At 36.5% G+C, this 19627-nt stretch overlaps 1 protein-coding gene across 50 annotated transcripts in view; it reads right to left on the bottom strand.

The window, feature by feature from the left end:
- Positions 1-19627, bottom strand: part of RIMS2 (regulating synaptic membrane exocytosis 2) — a 447523-nt gene that overhangs the window by 36674 nt on the left and 391222 nt on the right. For 39 of the 50 annotated variants that reach the window (XM_088177854.1, XM_088177865.1, XM_088177882.1 and 36 more), the window contains one exon: positions 16885-17126. The exons of 8 other annotated variants lie outside the window; for them this stretch is intronic. In XM_088177854.1, the coding sequence (XP_088033980.1) occupies positions 16885-17126 (242 nt within the window). The remainder of the gene's footprint in view (positions 1-16884; positions 17127-19627) is intronic. 3 more of the 50 variants (XM_088177759.1, XM_014879356.2, XM_088177747.1) reach the window with 2 other exon arrangements.

The following is a 19627-nucleotide window of genomic DNA, read 5'->3' as shown; positions in this document are numbered from 1 at the left end:
AAGGAACACACCTGTTCTTCCTTGCAACTGTGATACTTTTAGTGACCTTTTCTTTTAAAAGCTGCACTCTCAAGAACACACATTTATTATTTAACATTTTTTACCATTAAATACTTCTGCAAAATCAAAAGATAATGTACGTGCTCTGAATGTCTAAATGATGAATTTGAGAGTGGAATGAAGTTGCATTCCTGTTCCTTTTATGGTTCTTTGTACTAGCGATTTATTTTCAGAGCAAATAAAAGTAACATTGTAATTATCCTTTTATGCTAACAGTTTTGGTATTGTATTAAAAATGTTTTAAAAGGAACACATGGCATTCACTGGCATAAACACTTGTGAAATTGCTCCATTCTGCTTATGCCTATTTCTCCTGATCTCTACTGATAATTTTCATCAGTCTGTTTATATTATATTTCTATTTCTGCAAGTTATCACTTTCATGAACAAATACAGTATAGTTTGACAAAATAGAAGGAAACAGAGAAGTCTCAATCTACATGATCAAGATTATATTAGGTAATTAATTGCCACAAAAATTGTTAATTCTAATTTAATATGACCAAATGAAGTAAAATACAATAATATTCAGAAAAGTATCAAAATTATTGTGTGTTAATAGTTGGGATACAACTCAAAAGGAGTGTGTTTTTCTGGCATTATAAGACAAAAGAGGGTGAAAAAAAAGAGTGAATGAAAAATAAGTTTACTGGCATAATGTTAATGCTCATCAGATGATATGAATGAAGGTTCAACATTCATTCAGGAAGTGGGAAGAGCACCAAGTGTGCAGAAAACTGCATTTCTGTCAAAACAGCCAGGGAGCCAATGACATAATAGAGGTGTAGGTTGGGCAGAATAATTTTAGGCACTCAGTAAACTCTACACATCAAACCTGCACAGGACTAATCTTCTAATAAAAGTTAATTCCACTGGGCTCTACCCTGTCTTAGAAGCTTATATTAATTTCTCCATCACTGAATGAGTATGCTCCCAAATTTCTTTTTTATGAATGTTCATATTACCTCCCTTGTTGAGCTATAATAATCTAAATATTTTTTTCCATGATGCATAGTGGTGTTCATGTATATGTAAACACAGTGAGTGAGAGAGAGAACAATCCAATCGTCTTCTTTTCCCACAATAAACATTCTTCATTTCCCCTCTTTGTTTTTTTTTAATGGAGCCAAAACACTTTGTTCATATGCTCCATTGTTTTCTAGCTGCTGAACAAACATGTAAGCCAAACCTGAGGGCCTAAAACTGTAAAAGGAAGATTTTACTCTAAAGATTAAAAGAGAGAGAATTTACCTAGATTATAAATATGCAAGGCTGTATTTTGTAATGGAGCAAAGGATTTTACTCAAAAACTATGTATATGTATTGATATGGTCCTTACCATAGCCTACCCGCAGTTGTGAACATAATTTTCTAGTTTTTCTTCAGTCTAAACACTATCTGTGCATCTACCTTAGCTGTGAGAGTGAAAGGAAAAGAAGTAACTTGATGAGAAGCAAAAGTCAGTTAGGACAAGAGGATAAATCATGAGGGATGCTGAAATTCAGGACACTGAGGTTAAATTTATGGACATAAAAAAGGACAAAGTCTGTCAGAGCAGTAGGTAGGGAAAATTATTTTAACTACCAAGCACATAAGGGTTTGCTGACAGGAGAAACCAAAACACGTTGGGCTGCAGGACAGAGCTGTGTATACAGCACAGAACTCCACAGTACAACAACAGGACTTGACTGGTGCTGGGAAACGGTGTTACTGAAAAATAGTGTTTGCCTTAAAAAACTCATTGTTTGTAATTTTCTCTACAGGCAGACCAAAACTAATCTCTTTTTGCCCAATATCAAGTCTCATCATTCCAGTGTCTGCCATATTCCGTCCTAGTAAAAATAGTACTTTGCATTTTTATGAAGCTAAGCAAGGATCTACAATTAAGTCCTGAAGAAAGTAACAGGAAAAAACAGCTTCAGGAATAATCAATGGTGAAGTCTTTAATTTAATTTTATTTTATTTAATTTAACTTAATTTCAGTCATTCTTTCAATTGATCTTCTTCCTGCTTAGGGCTTAGACTTTTGCAAAACAAAGCTTTGGTGTGTTTTCAATCTGGTAAAGAGTGGGTGGAAGTAATAGTCGCCATTAAGAAATCATTTCCATGCCTTCAAGTAAACCTCACTCCTCTTTCTTGGAGCACTTCTATGTATTTCTTCACTCATGACTGAAATGTATTAAATTTTGCACATGAACTGCATATGGAAAGGGATCTGTAGATGGTCCCCGAAACTGTCTCTTGACAAATCAGAAGAAAAAGGTCTCATACCCTTTTAATTCTAATTTATTGCAAAATAAATTGAAGAACTACCACGGTGCAGAGTTTGCACGGAAGAGTCAGAAATGAAGCTGTTGCTTGGCTTCCAGAGAAAGCATAAGTGTAGGCACTGTTACATGGTGGCTTTCTCATCATGTCTCAGTTTGGAAGATGGGAGTGGAGTTCAGTTAGAATAATATCTATCACATATATAGAATATATCACTTTTCATGAAGAGAATTACAGAAATTAGAAACAGAGAAGTCTCTTAATCCAGCTACCCACTGCCAATGCCAGGGCCAGCTTGTACACTCTCAGGAAGCCCATTCAGGAAAGGAGCAGAAAATTCTATCAGCATGAAGCTCTTAATCTCTATATGTTGCACAAATTGCATTTTTAAAAATAACTCAGCCTTTCTGCAATATACTATTAATTGTTAAGTTAGGAAAGCATTAATTTACTGGCTTCACTTACATACATTTTGCAAACTCCGTGACCAAGCAGCCAAGTTAACTCACACATTCAGCTGGCAATTCTGTGCTCAGCCCAGAAGTGAAAAGCGATGGTGACAGTGAGAAAAGCTCCATTTTGGGAAGTATGCCACCAATATTGGTTATCCTGTCCTGATGCACCAAGAACTCAGCAGTGCCCAGTGCTGCAGCCAGGCAGGGTCACTGCAACTGCCCAGCACAAAAGCCAGGGGGGTAATTCCTGGGCAACCCCTGGTAAAAGGTTCTCACACAGTTACCTGTCTGCCTATGGGGACATCCTTCTCCTTTTACTAACTTTTCAATCTATGAAACGTTTTCATTTGCATTCCATGGTAGATAGAGGTATTAACTTCCTAGGAATTTAATGAAAACAAGGAGCCTGAGCTGAGGTTGGACTGTGCCAGTCAGCATTTGCACAGCTTGTGTCCCACAGGAGGGCAAGTGGGAGGCAGGTGAGACACCTCCATGGATGTAGGAGCTTTGAACAAGAACTGCTGAATAAGAGATGTGATATTATTGTTCCAACGAGAGATGTAGCCTCCAATCTTTCTAATATTTGTAGAAAAACTGAAGCTAGAAAGAAATAAAAAACTTAAAATATGTACACAGGGATTTGTAATAAATACAGATATGTACACAAAATATACGTGTACATATGTGTATTCATTACAAATTCCTGTCAGAATTGTGTACCACTCAAACACACTTAAATTAGCTATGCTTTAAGACTGTTGAATTTAAATTTTTTCAAGGAATCAAACATTTTCTATTTTTTATTATAAAATGAAAAGAGATTAAAAAAAAACCACCTCAGAAGAATCTTAAGGTAACACAAAAATCCAGATCACAGAATCACTAGGTTGGAAGAGACCTCGTTACGATGAACTTTTAAATCAAAATAAAAAGAGAATTAAACACAGCTGTCTTACTCTTTTAATGTGTTGAGGATGGCTTTGTGAAATTATAAACTCATTTCCTGTCCCCAACAAAGCAGTGATTTTCAATTACTATTTTTGCTTATTAGAAACAACACTTTTAAAATTTATTTTAATATTAATTATTTAGTAATTAATATTAAAATCAACAGGGGATACATTAACAATTAATATTTACTGAGCCCAAACAACAGCAGAAAGCTAATTAAGTCTTACAAGGAATGGGGAAGAAGAAAGCATAACTGAGGAAAGAAAAGGAGTTTCTCTCTGAGTTGCTCATGTACTCTGCTTTCTCAGGATTGCCCTAGTCACTCCAAGCAGTCCTACACAATTCTTCACAAAAGCTTTTCTCTTTTGCTGTAATGTTTCCCAGCTGCTAGTCTTCCTCCAGCTGCCTTGTTCCTGATTCCCACACTGATGTGAAGCCAGAGCCATGCTGTCATTTAGTCCCCTCCCATGTGTGCCTTCTTCTCCCTCTTTCACTGATATAATTGCTGAATTTCTCCATACTCCACTCCCTTCACCTCTTGACTTTCTCTCACATTAAAGTCTGCATTGCTGCCTCCTGCTGTGGTTCATCCTCATCAATCACTTCTGCTTCAGGCTGTGGCTCATCTTTGCTGAAAGTCTTCTCAACAGCCTCCCTGCTACCAGCCACCGACCCTGAGCCCTTCATCCTGGATCTGAAAACTTTCACTAAACAGATACACCTCACTACCTTCCTTTGATGCCACTATTATCCTATGAGATTAGTAACTTCCATTCATACTGATTTCAGACCCATCTTCTCAATATTTTAAATTATTTTTTTTCTAAATGATTAGAAAATTATTTTTCTTTTTTTCTAACACCTAGAAAATTCCTATGAGGTCATTTTTTTTAATATCTGATATCATATTAAGGATACTTACTTTTGGTGAGATCCAAACTCTCTGTGCTGAAAACAAAAAGGCAAGTAAATATGCTCATATCTTTGGTGTTTAGACACTGGACAGACATGCCATAACTCAGGATGAGAGATAAAGAAAAAGCAGGAATTGATGAGCTGAAGTTGGAACTGGAAAACACAGTTAACTCTGCTAAAGGGAAGGAACTTAAATTAGCTGAAAATGGCTAACTAACTGCCTACAAAGTATTTTCATATGGAAACAATTCTTGGTGATATGCCAAAAATTTAAATGGAAAATAAGTTCAAGGATTCTAATGAGTTTTACCTGTGTGATCACTGACTAATTTCAGCCACTTCTATCCTGTCCAGAATTACACATATACATGTAAGTGTAAAAGCAAAGAATTAGGAAACACGAAGCTATAAATCAGAATAACAAATGTGGAAACAGAGGCTTCAATAGGATTTCTGTGTAGGTACTTATTATGAGCACATTGCTCTGCCATCTACCTTATCCTCCTCAAGTTAATTATTTTTGTGGTCTACTTATTCATATAGAGATGAAATTAACCAAAGCATTATAAAATTGTCAGGAGTTATGGACAGTGCATGCAGACAAATAAATCCTCCATCACGTAGGGGTGACTGCACAAAACTAATTTTCTCAGGCTGTGTTTTAAATACCAGAGACTGTGATCGTTTTATTTATCCTTACAGATATAACCTTAAATGATCATAAGATTGAGAGCTTTAGAGGTCTTTCCAGAAGGAGACCTTCAGGTTCCTTTCCACATATACTGCATACCTTCAAGTGCCAGATGAATATAGGATAACATTAAGGTCAAATAAAATGACAAGTTTTCTTTCCAAATCCTGAAGAGCGTAGAATATGCAATTTGGGCAAAACTGGCACATACTTAGATTCATCTCCCCACTGAGAAAAGACAAACACAGTTGTAAAATCCGGGATCCAGCTTTAACCATCTGAAAAAAAAAACCGTTTCAAAATTGCAAAGAATTCTTTTCCCAGTAGGGTTCTGTTCAACAATTCCTATTATCAGCCAACACGCTGCATGAAAGCATTTGCCTAAATGGAATAGCAAAAGGCATGCAAGTTAACAACTTCTACTGAGCACTGAGCACTTAGACTTCTTCATAAGAAAGCAGCTGAAATAAATGACTGGTCTGTGGGCTTGCATGGAGCCTGACCTCTGATGGGTACCTGCTGCTGGCATCTGGCTTTGGCAGTGCAGTGACAGCACAAGGAGACTCTCAGCCTGCACACTGCTGAGAAATGATGCTTTTACAGGTAACTCCTGTGGCAATATGGTCTGCAGCCACTGATGGAGCTGCACAGGAAACAGCTCTGGCCAGACTTTTGTGTGCATTATTAAACTGCAAGTAAACTGCAAGATACTTAATTAATTTTCTAAGCTTCCTGGAATTTCTGTCCTTTTCCTGATGAAAACATGACTTTGGCTATTGATTAGGTGCTGAAGTTAAACCAAAAAGCATAGCAATGGCAACAGTGGCAGAGATGAAGAAGATTCATCTCCTTCTTGTTTCTTAGTGGTCTTACCAGAGAAAGAGAGCAGAAGAGAAACAGGGTTGCTTGTGTGTGAACAGTGGATTCACATGTCTTCCTCCCCTTTGTGAGGGTCAGAATTCCTCAAATGAGCTACTGACTTAAGTGGGGCTACTCATATGCTTATTATTAATCACTGTACTTAGCTAATTTCCAACATACATAAATAATATTTAACCTTGGAAATAAAATCGACCTCTGAAATAAAATCAGAATGTCTTTAAAGCAAAAAGTCTGCCTAAACATTTCTTTTCCTTCATGTTATGCGGATTCCTACAAACCAATTTTATTTCCATCCCCTGGATGGGAGCTCAATTTTCAATCATTAATGCAATTCATGGCATACAGAGATTAGGACCAGAAAATTTTCAGCTAACTTCAAACTCGACCAAGGAACAAACCAAATGCTCTGTAGATATGTCCAAGAACAGCAGGGAGGTCAGCACTGCTGGTGAAACAAGAAGACACAGCAACTGGGAAAGAGTGACAGAACAAGGAAATATTGCTCCCTGGTAGCAGGGAGAAGTTCTTTGTCTTGTTCAAGAAAAAGAATGCTTTGGTGAACTAGGCAATGCTTCTTACTAGATCTTCAGATTCAATGGTATTTTTCTGATGTTCATATATCATAGCATATTTCTATGCTCTATTGGGAAAAAAAAAGTTCTAGCCTTGCTAGAACCTGTAATTTACAAATTTTAGGATATCTAAAATAGAAAGTTCCTATAGAATTCAGCTTTTTTTTAATGTATTACTGTGTTATCTTTCCTACATAAATATTTAAATTGGCAGTGTCTCAACACTGCAGTTTATACACAAGATATTGCATTAATTTAAAATTTTAAAAAATATTAAAGACATCCACCTTATGAAAAAACCCGTAATGCTAGTAGCAATTTAGTTAATCAGAGGGAAGTAATTTTTCCTTCACAGTACAAATTTGTTCTTGACAGGTCTTACTGTAGCAAATAGTAACAAGAATAGGACTTATTACTGTGAATATTTTCAATTAAGTCTCAACATGATTTCATACACTGAGCTAAAAATAATTTTTGCCAGCACCAAATTCTAACCAGACAAGGGCAAACACAAAATATTAGAGTACTATAGTTATAAAACTGAATAAAATCTGATTATAATTTTTGGAGCAGAGGTTTAATTAATATAAGAAAACATATAGTTTAACATTTCATATTGTAATGAAATTATCATGGCAGTAAAAAATTCAATGACACTCACAAAAGCACTTGCAAGAATAGAAAAAAAACCTAAAAGTAGATATAAAAGGACAACCCCCGCTCCCAATGTTAAGGAAACTATGTTTCACTTTCTTTACCAAAAAAATTTAAGACTGCTAAAAAAATATCTCCCAAAGGATCTTTTTATCTTATACAGGTAGACAAAGAACCATGCACAAATTATTTAGGTGATAATGAAAAAGGGGTTTTTTTTTTGCCTTTGTTAAGGGCCAATTCACCTTTTCCAAATAGACTGCATTAGAAATGGTTTGCAAACAACTAAAATGCTTTCATCCTTCTATGAAATGTTCTCAGTGACAATTTTTTTGGTCCCTGAGCATGAAAAGCAAGTTTAACTGAACTTACATATGCCTAACAGTATTAGAGAAAATGGTATCACTTTGTTTAAGCAATACTGAAAAGGCAATAACAAAACCTGTACTGATATTTAAGAAAAAACAGGGAGGAATTCCTCACTTGTAAACTACCAGAATTTAAATACTGTATCAAAAATACACAGTTCACCACTGCACTCCTTAAGCCAGATTCTCATGTTGCCACTTAATTTGGATGCACTTGGGATATCTTTAGTCTATCCATTTCCTTAGTATCCATTGCCAAAGCATTTGGTATTTGTAAAGTATAAGGGTTTTATTTTTGCAAATTTAAAAAAAAATAAAACTTCAGCCTGGAGTTCTCCAATAACATAATTAAGAAGAGCAATATACAATCCAGAAGGACAGAAAAAATAATTCCACAAAATCCTTTTCGTTGTGATAAAACAGAGAGTATTGAGAAGTTTTAGTTTTATATTATGGCACTCCACTGACTTCTGCTGATCTCAGGTAATTTCTCTTTTCTGTTCTTTTCTTATCTTTCCCTGTGTTTGTCTCACTTCTCTATACAGACTGCAAAGTCACATATGAATGAAAAACAGCTCAGTATTGGATACAAGTTCCTGAAACACAGGGGAATCTGTCATCTCATTCCAAAGTAAAAAAAATTGGAAAACCCTGCTTATAGCTGCAGTGGTGCATAAGTTCCTCAAATTCAGTATTTTTATCCTAATTTTCCTTCTAATTTTGATTCTGTATAAGCTGAGAAACAACTGACTTGCCATCATGGAGATGGCAGGGTCCTATCCTACATCATGAGCATTCAAAAAACAGAGATCCTGCACATTCTGTCTCAGGGACAGATCTGGCAAGCTTTTAAAAATGCAGCTGCAGAACCTGGCTCAAGAAATTTAGCTTTGACTGCTACTTTATTATGTCTCTAGAGAAGCAGAAACCAAATGTCTCTCTCATATTGTATCTATGTATCTATGATTGGAGATCTGTGTTCAGAGACCCTCCCTTGCTGGAGGAAAATAGTTTCCCAGTTTCTTGCACAGTACCTGGCATACACCATCTGGCACATACCTGAGGTGCACTATTTTACAAACTGAAGTTTTTACTAGCACCCAAAAAAAGAAAAAGGATGACCCGGTATGACAAATAAAGCATGGATAAGAGACTTGACTGTAGGCTAATAGTTAGGATGAGTTGATTGTAAGCAAAAGTTTCAGCTTCCTGATCAAATGGTTGCTTGTCTATTCACCAGTGGTACACTTAAATAATTTTAAGTTACTCTGTTAATATAATTTCTCCTGTAGAGTTCTCTGTTAAGAGTTTACTGTTAGTGGCACATGTAAGTTGTGGGTGATAAGTATCAGCACACTTGTTCTGTGAAAGACAAAGCCAGTCTAAAGAGCCCGGAGATGCACGGTGAGTCCAGTCCATTATACACAAAGTGCCTGGAAATACAGCACAGCTGATTTCCCACAAGCTGAACATCCCGTGGGGTTTGTGTTTAACAGCAGAAGTTCTGTGACTTCTCCCTCTCTGTTTTATCCTACAGGCACCAGGGATTGCTGTGTTTGTAGCACAGACACAGCAGCCAGCTGAAATGGGCAACAGGGCAGTGCAACCAAACTGAACTTGTGACAGCAATGTCCTGTAACTTGGATACCAGCCAGGCCAGAGAGCTGTTCTGAATTACTCTGCACAGCATGCCTCTATGTCACCTTTTCTTTTGAGGCTGTTTTCAGGATTTTTTACTATATTTATTCTATATTCCAATTATTCTATAAATTCACTTCTATCCTTAGAAAGATAATTCCATTTATCAAAGGGTTATTAACAGTATTGATAGCACAGGTAGTGTTAAATTCAATATTATAAAAAGTTCAATAAATTCAATATTAAGATACAACTTACTTTTGGCATGCAAACCATGTGTCTGATAACTGTTCAACAGCAAAATAGTACAGCCCTCTTCCTGCTGGCCTTTGGATATCTGAAGCAAATCTCCCTTCACAGCACAATGTTATTTAGTGATGATGGCTCACAGAGCAATAGATAGACGAATATTGTCCTTCTAGAATAATACAGAGTATTCATTGAGGTGGCTATGTACAAAATTGACAAAACTAGAAATATTTAAATTAATTTATCTGAGAAATATAATATTTCTCTGAGAATAATAAAGTTATTATTTCTCTGAGAAAAAAACCCAACTGAATTTTCTTCCTTGAAGTATAAACTATATATATACACAGAACTGTAACTACAGATAAGTATCCCAGACATTTCAGGCAAAGTGAAAACTGATTCATTGCCAAGGTATGAGATTGCCCTATAAAGTTCTTTTCGTTCTCAAGTTTCAGTAGAATGAAATCAGAGCCCTCTTTCACAGAATAATGAACAAGAAATTCTCATATATTATATCACATGTTAGCTAAGGGATTACAAAATCCCAAAAGGAGTTTTTAAATGGAAACTTTCTTAAGGAAAGCCTAAATTCTTCCTTATGTAACAACATAACCCCCCCCCAAATCTTGTTTACTGCAAAAACAGAAATAAAACAGCTTTATAGTTTGCGGGTTTTTATGAGATGTATATATATTTTTTTTAGCAGGGATCTTATGAGAATTCTTCTGCTCTGAAAAAGAAAAATAGTTTAGCAGTATTCTTACCAGGAAAGATCACCCTACATTTTTCTCTATTTTTACCTCTAATTATGGATAGAAAAAAAATCTTGTGGAAGGTCAAGCTAAATGTTCTGACCTCTCTTAGAACTTTCTCCTTTTTTTCTCTTATTAATGAGTTCAAGTAATAATATAAGAAATCTTCTCTTTAAGTAAAGAAATGTAGAAAAAAATTTTTTTAATGATAAGTAAGGATTTTTAATATCATAATTGCCTACAACCAGGGGGATTAATTTTACTTCTACCACAGGCAGATGGAAATCTTACAGGTGTACACCTCACTGAGTTGATAACTATGTTACAGAGGAGTTTGATGAGTTATTTGTGACTGAGGCAGTATGGCTCAGTTAGTGTACATGATCTGCACTTTTTTTCCTAAAATTAAGCCCTTTATTCTTACTCCCTAGTCCTACCACAGGGCTTCCTTCTCATCTACCTGGAATTTCTCCTCAAATATGGCATAAGGTGTCTCCCACTCTTCTCACTTTGCGTGCAAGAAATGTCTCCCAGAGGACTTCTGTAAGATCATAGCTAGCATTGGCTGAAGTTCAGTTCTGGCATCTCAACTCGATGTTTGTTTTCACTGCATCCATCTCTCAGAAAAGCTTTGTGAACATGTGAAGACTCAAATATACACTTACTTCCTCTACAGAAAATCTGTTAAGGACAGTTGCCTAAATTTTGTACTGCCATATCTTCTTTCCTAGTAATTTCCTACATGTAGAGGAAAACAACAGAATTTAATGATATGTTAAAGCCTTTTTAGTTTGCAATTAGAGTATCTTTGTTTATTTGCATACTTTTCAGAGTTTATTTAGTAAAAGCTGATTAATGCTCTTGGTAATGCATTTATTATAATGCTGCTTTCTCTTTGGTAAAGGATTCAGTTCACAATTCTCAACTAATGAGTAAGATAAATTTGCCCTAATCTCTTGTCAACTGCTAATCCTATATTTCTATCAACATATTATGTGTTAATTTTGAAAGTAAATCAGATTACACATCAAGAATGTTGATGCAAGTGTAATACTACACATTAAAGCAATCTATTACATTAGCAGTCTGTCTCTGGAATATGAGAGGAAATAAACCCCCAAACTTGTTTCAAATTGCCTGTATTATATATACGATTTAAAAAAAATTAAAATACACGTCCAAATTAAAAGTAGTTGATGATAATTTCAGTTGCCATTTTGACCACATAAACTAATTATAGGGATAGAAAATAACAATGTCTATTATGCAAACAAATACACTTTTTATTCAGTAAATTGCATGCTTACCATATACTATCTCACTTTAGACAATGAAAGGCAATCAATGCAGTTTCTCCTTTAGTTACCACGAATCCAAGCGATTAAGCACCCTCTTCTTAAAAGGAACCACATTGACTATACGTGTAATAGAAGACTATTTCTTTTATAAAAATCAAATTTTGAATTGAGAAATGTGGAGTTCAATGCCACACCAAGACCAATGTTACCAACAGATTCCCCTCAATTATTCCATAAATTGAGGAAACAGCTCTGCAGGCTACATCATCGGATCCTTACAGACATAAGTGAGACTGTTCTGCTTATAAGTACAGCACTTCAGACTGCAGTTTCAACACCCTATAAACCACACAGTACACAAAATTTGGTTTTAAACACAAATAAAATAAAATCTCACTCAACTTTTTGCTCTGAGACCTAATTCTCAGAGAATTTCTTCTAAGATATAGCAATGAAATATCAACATTTCTAAATACTTTAAAGTCTTTTCACTTTGGACTTCACCAGAATTTGTTAAAATGGAAATGCCTCATTTTGATAAAAACTGTTGAATTCACACAACATTAGTCATTATTTCACTTGCACAGAATCAACTGCTGTTTGTACTTTTCCTGCAGAGAACTATAACTTCAGTTATGTATGGTGAAGTTTAACCTCAGCAAAATTATGAAGGATGTCAAAAAATCTCATAACACTATCTCAAAATTCCACTTCTGCAGCCCTATAACTTCATGCCTCATATGGCATCCTATCAAGAGTTCTTAGGTGACATGGAACAACGTGTTGCAACAAAGCAAGTGCAGTTGATGCAGCATCAGTGCCCCAGCAGCACCTGCTGCGTGTACGCGTGCAGGGCCCTCTGAGCGCGGCACCTTGGAGCAAAATTCTCCAGAGATACACGAGGGCAGTGATGTCTACCCAAACATAGTTACACCTCTCTGCAGGCATTACTGCACTGGACACTCTCAAGTCATGCTGTTACTTCTCTTTTTTTCAACTCTTTTAATAGATTCCATCTACAGTAATCGCTTGCCCAAAGACATGACGGGACTCGGTCTCTGAGAGTGTGCTGGACCCTGTATGGGTGACTGAACATCCTTGATGTTTTACTAGATATGATCCATGGAGTGCCCCAGATTCTGAAAACATGCATTGAACTGTTTTGGCTCTTGGATGTAAACAGCCTACAAACACAATAAGTTTTGGCTAACTAAAGAAAATACTTACCTCACTAAAAGAGAAATGACAGCTAAATAAGGGAAGTGAAAGCACCCAGGTATCTGCCTGCCAGAGACAGTGCATGTAAATTGAAAGGGATCCCTAAGATTGCATAATGAGAGGATGGCAAAGATTTTACTCATTAATGAAATATAACTGAGAATTAGGTCTGCATCTCTGTAGACGTCTGATCATCAGTTCCCTCAGGGCTGATCAGCAGGAAAATAATTTCATTCCAGATATGAATAGATAAGCCTGTTAAGAATTGCATTTTGCATTCTATTTCCCTCTGTAGCGAAAGCTGTCTTTTCCACAAGGAAGAATGCCTGTGGAATCAGGACCTGAACGTTATACCATAAACTTCTTCTAACCCATTAAATGTTAGCTTCTAGAATTCAAAGCTTCACTCAAGAATATGGAGTATACCTTTAGTTATTTTTGGAGCACTGGAAAGGTACAGGAACCAGAAATAAATTAAATTCTAATTTATCTTGTCATTTACTGAAGTCTTAAATAAAAGCTACCTTAAGAAAAATTACTTTTGTGTCATTCTCTCTACCCATAAAACAACTGTTCCTACCTGAAAAGGACTACAGACCAGAAGGAAAAAAATACATTTCTGTATCTATTTTGAGTGTCAGCTTCTTAGCACTATGACAAATAACAATAAACAATAGAAATAGAATTTAAAAGACATTTGAAATTGACCTTATAAGGCATGTAAGTCTGATACACAGTCCTGAAAACAGTTATGACGACCTACTTTCAGAAAAACTTCTGGCATAGATTTAGTTATAAAATATGAATGAAGAAAACCACTGAAGTAAAATTATACTTTACAAAACACTTGCAAAAAACTTCAGAGATACAGATAGTCATTTCTACACTGATTTCTATATGAGAACACAACTTTCTACAGAAGTAGTGTTATCTTCTGGTATTGGTATGCTTTTTCAAGCCTGGTATGTAAGCAGATACTTAGCCAGCCCATTGAATGATATAATATCTTCAGAAAGTACCTAAGAAACTTTTATACTTAAACCAGTTCCTATATGGTACCAGTTCCCTGACGCCTGAATATCTCTTGCCTCTCAGTTCCAGAAAACTGTACTTACAGGACACCTACATGAAATTAGTATTTTGCTTCCACATTGTATCAATAGAATGATTCCTTGTGCAGGCACCTACCATCTGAGAAAAGGAACATGATGAGACAAGCCAGAGAAATTTATATATTCATTAAACACTTTAGTTGCAAGTTTTAATTGTCTGGTATCAATGCTGGTGTCCAACATTTTCTGTAAGATGTATCAATGAAAGGAAACAACAGTTTGGGTTGGAAGGGACCTTAAACACCGTCTAGCAACAACACAGTGGGGGGGGGCAGGGACACCCTCCACTTGCTCAGACCCCCATCTAACCTTGTCTTGCACATTTCCAGGGATAGGGCATCCACAGCTTCTTTGGGCAGCCTGTTCTAGTGTCTCACCTCATCCTCATTGTGAAGGATCTGAAGACATGCAAGGTATTTCTTCATGGTGTGACCTCACCCTCACCAAGCCAACAGCCATCACGTTGTGTCACTGAAGACACAGCACCATCCACACACCTCATCCAGGGCCCAGTGTGTGGCCAGGGGTCTGCTCACCACAACCAGCAATGCTTGTGTGACCCAGCTAGCTAAAGATGCTTGTGCCTGTCCTGTAGCAGCAGCCACATGTGGCCACCAGACAGGGCCCCTGGGAGACACTTGTCCAATAGAGCAGCAGGAGCAGGTGTGCAGTAGCAGCTCAATAAAACAACCCTCAGCCCTTACCTGTACCCCATACCCAGCCAACACGAGGGGTTTTCTCAGGAGATGGCAGCAGGAGCTGCACTGGCTGCCCTGGTTGGGGCCAGGCAAGGCCAGCCCTGAGCACAGCCTGTCCCAGGGAGCAGCCAAGGGACAGGGGCTGCTAGCCAGAGCCATGCAGGCTCCTCAGCTCCTGCTGCTCTTCGAACAGCACTGAATTACAGCTCCCCACCCAAGAGTCTGTCAGAACACCCTACTCACAGTCAGTGAGTCTCAAGGCTGTGAGTACTCTTTGAGACAGTTATATTTCACATTTGTCCCTGACTGGAGCATCTAATCAGTCATTGGGCAACTGATTGGATAGAGAGAAAAACTCCTGCTTAAAAGCACCAAATAACAAAGGCAGAATGGTATTTAAATCAGATCTAGACCAGACACACAAAACAGATTCTCTCTAGTGCTGAGACATACTTGAGCAATGTACAAAGAGCTGACATCCTTCATTTAATGTCTCTTATGGCAAGAGAGACCAGATTAGATCATAAAAAGTAATGTAGTGCATTGTATACAATTTGATATTCAAATGCATCTATACAGTTACATAGCTCTGTACTATCACAAGACAAAAATTTAGATTTCCAGGTGAGCAAGTGATTAATTCTTTTTCTTGCCTAACCAGACACTTCCAGATTTTTCTAAAGGTGACTTCATATTTTATTTGTCATTTATTTCAAAGAAAATAGAAATGTACATGAACCTGCATTTTCCATAACCTGCAAGTGAGCTGGTAAGAAACAAGATGGCTGCACAGACTTGCTTACTGATGGAGTCACCAATGTCTGCATGATATTCAGAACTTTCTCTATATACATTCTTTCCCTTCTTCTTCATTCCCTCCTGTTCATACTGCATTCAATAAGTCACACAGTCAAGCTCCCTACGCTCTTCTGCACTGTTACCTCTCCTTCTTTCTTTTCTTTTTTAGTTCTACTCTTTACAGTACTTGAAATCCCACCCACACCTCCCAAAAGTTTACTTAAAAAATTTACCAGTTTCTGACAGTGCAAATCATTCTTTTGCTCCATAAAGTCTTATCACTTTGGTTTGGAAAGAATTGAGAAATCTCTTATCCGTGTTTGAATGGTGGTTAGCACCATTGGAGACCTTGAGATGGAACCTCACACAGCAGGGCACTGTAAATTTACATTGAACCATATGACAACATCACCAACAGTTTTTCTTAAATACTGAGCATACATCTGTATATACATTGAAATATATTATATATATGGCTACTTATATAAATTGCTTAAACACTTCTTTTAAGTGAATGTTTTTCAAATAAAAGTAACTTCAATATAAAATACACTTGTCCTATACAGTGTCATTATTTGACATTGAGCTTTTCAGAGTGCATTATATGGATTTTCACCAAAATAGGAAGCAATAGAAAAAATGTGTAAGATTTAAAATGCTTTAGGCATCAAAGCAGAAGAAACTCTCCATTTTCCTAGGCAGCACACTGAAGTATCCAATTTGAATTGAGAGAAACAGAAATGAGGAAAATTTCTACTGATGGTGAATACATTTGTAGGCTGAAAAAAAAGCAATTAAAAGCAATAAAATATTTGCACTAAAGTAATATAACATATAACTTCGTTCAGGAAAAGGGATTTGTTTCAAAATAAGGCCGCATGTTTAAAGGTGAAAAAACCTTATGTTGAAATATGCAAACACTATCTGTGACAAAACCAAAGACATCTTGTAACATTCCAGTGACCCTTCACAAACTTCAGTAAAGAATGCCCCCAAATGGAAGTACAGCTCATGTTGGTTCCTGAAAAGCTGAAAAGTAAAGAATTAATGTATTAAGCAGGTTCCAGCAAGCAGAAAAAAAGCACTTCAGTCCAACCTGAAAAGGATCTTTGTTTAAAAAAAAAAAAGGTTTCGTAAATATTCAGAAAAAACCAATAATTGATCATTTTCTTCATTCCATAGAATATTGTTGATGAAGCAACTTCAACAGGATCTTCAAATCATTAAACTGTAACACATAAGAAATATGTACATTTAAATGGCAATCTGAGGGGAAAAAAAAAAAAAAAATCTAGTTCCTACCAGTTTGGCTGAGCTGTGACGTGCTGCGGCTTTTTCTCGACAGCCCCACGATGGCGACCATCTTTGCACCAATGCTGGAGCGTCTCTTTTTGCTGCCGCCTCCTACAGAGCCCACTGCCGTGTCCGACTGGCTGCCGTCGTTCTTCTCCAGCGTGTACATCTCCCCGCTGATGCTGGTGCTCTTTGTCATGTTCTTTCCTGAGACGGCCATCTGTCTGCTTTGCATTTTGGATGTAAAGACACTGTCAGCCAGTTGACGGATAAACAGTGCAGACAAAGAGTAAAAAAGGGGAAGACAGAAAAGGACAGGTTTCAGATGGAAGGTTTTGGGAGACTGGAGGGTAAAAGCAGCTAATCACACAGGTAGGGTTTTGTTTTTAAGAGGGAAAAGGAGAAACTTTAATTCTAGGTTCTTGATTGCTCCACTGTAAAAATACTTGACTCATCAAAATTGTGTTTTAAGTAACAAGCTCTTATTTACTGATTGACTTAAAACTTACTACCAGCAAAAGTATACCAAAGAATTAATGCATCTATATATCATAGAATCACTTTTTGTTTGGAAAATTTCAGTTCTGCTGTCAGTGCTGTGCACCTCTTCTTCTCACATATATACACACAAATAGCATACATCCCTCTGGGAAATAGACACCTGATTCATTACTGAATAGAAAAGAACGTCAGTCAGAAGCCCAGTTTTAGTTACTAAACATTCAGATATTTCAAGGATGTTCTCAGTAATCTGCTTTAGCTCAATAATTGTACAGTAATTAACACCCATAGGTTTTTTCTCCATTTCCACATCAACAATCCACAAAACTATGGAATATTTCTGGAACCCAGGGGAAAGGGATTTTTTTGTTAAATCACCAATATAGAAAGGCTAAAATGAATATTTTTGCTTTTCACAGATTTTCAAATACATGCAAAGGCTGTTGCTAGATCTTTAGTGCTCAGCAAATGTCTCTAGAGCAAATTCTTCTGAGTATAGAAAAAAATATGTACTCCTTTTCCCTTACCTATAATGGCCTGAAATCTATTTCATAAAAGGAAGGCATTATTGTTTCTTTATGAAGTTTTTTGCAGTACATATTCTGTCAATAACTTATCTATGGAATTAATGCAGTCCACTCAAAAGTAAATGAAGACTCCTAGCTTAGCCACAACCCAGGGGGAAAGCTAAGAGCTGGTTCATAGCAGAAGTAGATCTTACCATTGAAAAAATACTGACTGTACTTCTCAGGGAAGTTAAAAGCAAAAATATGAATGAGAGTTTGGATCAGCAGATGGAGAAACACAAAACAAAGCTGAGAAGGATCCATAGTGGCCTTGCCTGGACATGCAATCACAGAAGATTGAACACAGTGGTAACCTGAAAGCTTTTTTCTTACCCTCTTTGTTGTTATATGTTAATACACACTGACTCTCACTGTTACATTTATCACCAAGGGAGGAATGGGATAGGATGTGGGTAAAGAGGAAGGCAAGGAAACAGTAAAAGAGAATTTTTATTTCTGTGTATTACTAGCACTATGTTAACTTACTTTTTAGATTATAACACACTGTATATTTTATCAAACTAACACCTCTAAGAATTCAAAGAAATCAGATGACACAGAAACTAGATCTCAGTTTCAACATTATCTTGCATGTAAAAAATACTAAAGGTCTAGAAAAAACATCACTGTGAAGAGCTAGTACCTTCAACTTTATCTTGAGCAAAATTATACTAAGTATCAGAAAATTAGACCCCCTTATCCAGTAATACTATTTTTAATCCAAGTCCTCAAAGGAAATATTATTAATGTATGCTTTCTGTCAGGTCTCTCTATTTTCAGGTTTTTTTTAAAAATCAGATCCAATTTGACAAAGCAGTAGGAAACTAAAGTTATTTAGTTTCTAAAACTGTTTTGAAAACAGATCCCTGGAGAGAGGTCTTATGAATGCCTGTTTGGGGAAAGATTGCAGAAGAAGTCATTATTTAATCTCTTCTAGTAGAAGCTCATTCGCATATACAGGCTGGTGGGGGAAGTAAGTTTTTCACTGCTTGCAGAGCAACCTATTTCAGTGATCCATTTTTTTCAAAAATAATACCCAGAAAATCAGTGAGTTCCCGTCATATGGAAAATAGTAGTTATGCATTGTTTTATAAGTGATATTGCCATTCAATAAAGGTCCTATCAGTGGAAACAGAAGTAGTCTGCATTTTAATATAAAAGTTACACAGAAGAGAAAGTCACCATTTCCTGAGTTGAATGTGCCTTTGAGATGCTTTTTGTGTTCTTTCCAAGATGTATAGTTCTATTTAAGTGGAATGCAATACAATAGTTGCCCTTATTAAAGAAATCAGTGTGTTTAAAGAGGTCAGTCGCTATAGTTTCACTGTGCAGTTAGCTCTGGTAGTACTATGAATTACTAAAGTTTGCTTCTTGGCTGCTGTCTAAAGACTTCAGTATAACAAAAAGTTTTGCTGTGTACTCCTGCCAGTAATGATGTAGGCTTCAGTCAGACACCTTCTCTTTGCCAACTTTTTGAGAAATGTAGGAAAGGGAATTCAAATGAGGAGAAAGGGATTTAGATTTGAGTGGATATACCAAATACTACTACAGGTGGCTGATACTAAAAATTCATTCACAAACCTCTATTTTTTTCCCCCCCAATAGAGCTCTAAAACTATTTTCTTCACTTAAAGGCTTGGGGGGTTTTCTCTTTCTCTAAAAGCAGCAGAGAAGACATCTTTGCT

The sequence above is a fragment of the Sturnus vulgaris genome, chromosome 1 (genome assembly GCF_052056855.1).
Source record: "Sturnus vulgaris isolate bStuVul1 chromosome 1, bStuVul1.hap1, whole genome shotgun sequence".
Lineage (NCBI taxonomy): Eukaryota > Metazoa > Chordata > Aves > Passeriformes > Sturnidae > Sturnus > Sturnus vulgaris.
Note: the sequence above shows the minus strand (reverse complement) of the source record. Positions and strands in the feature narration are given on the sequence as shown.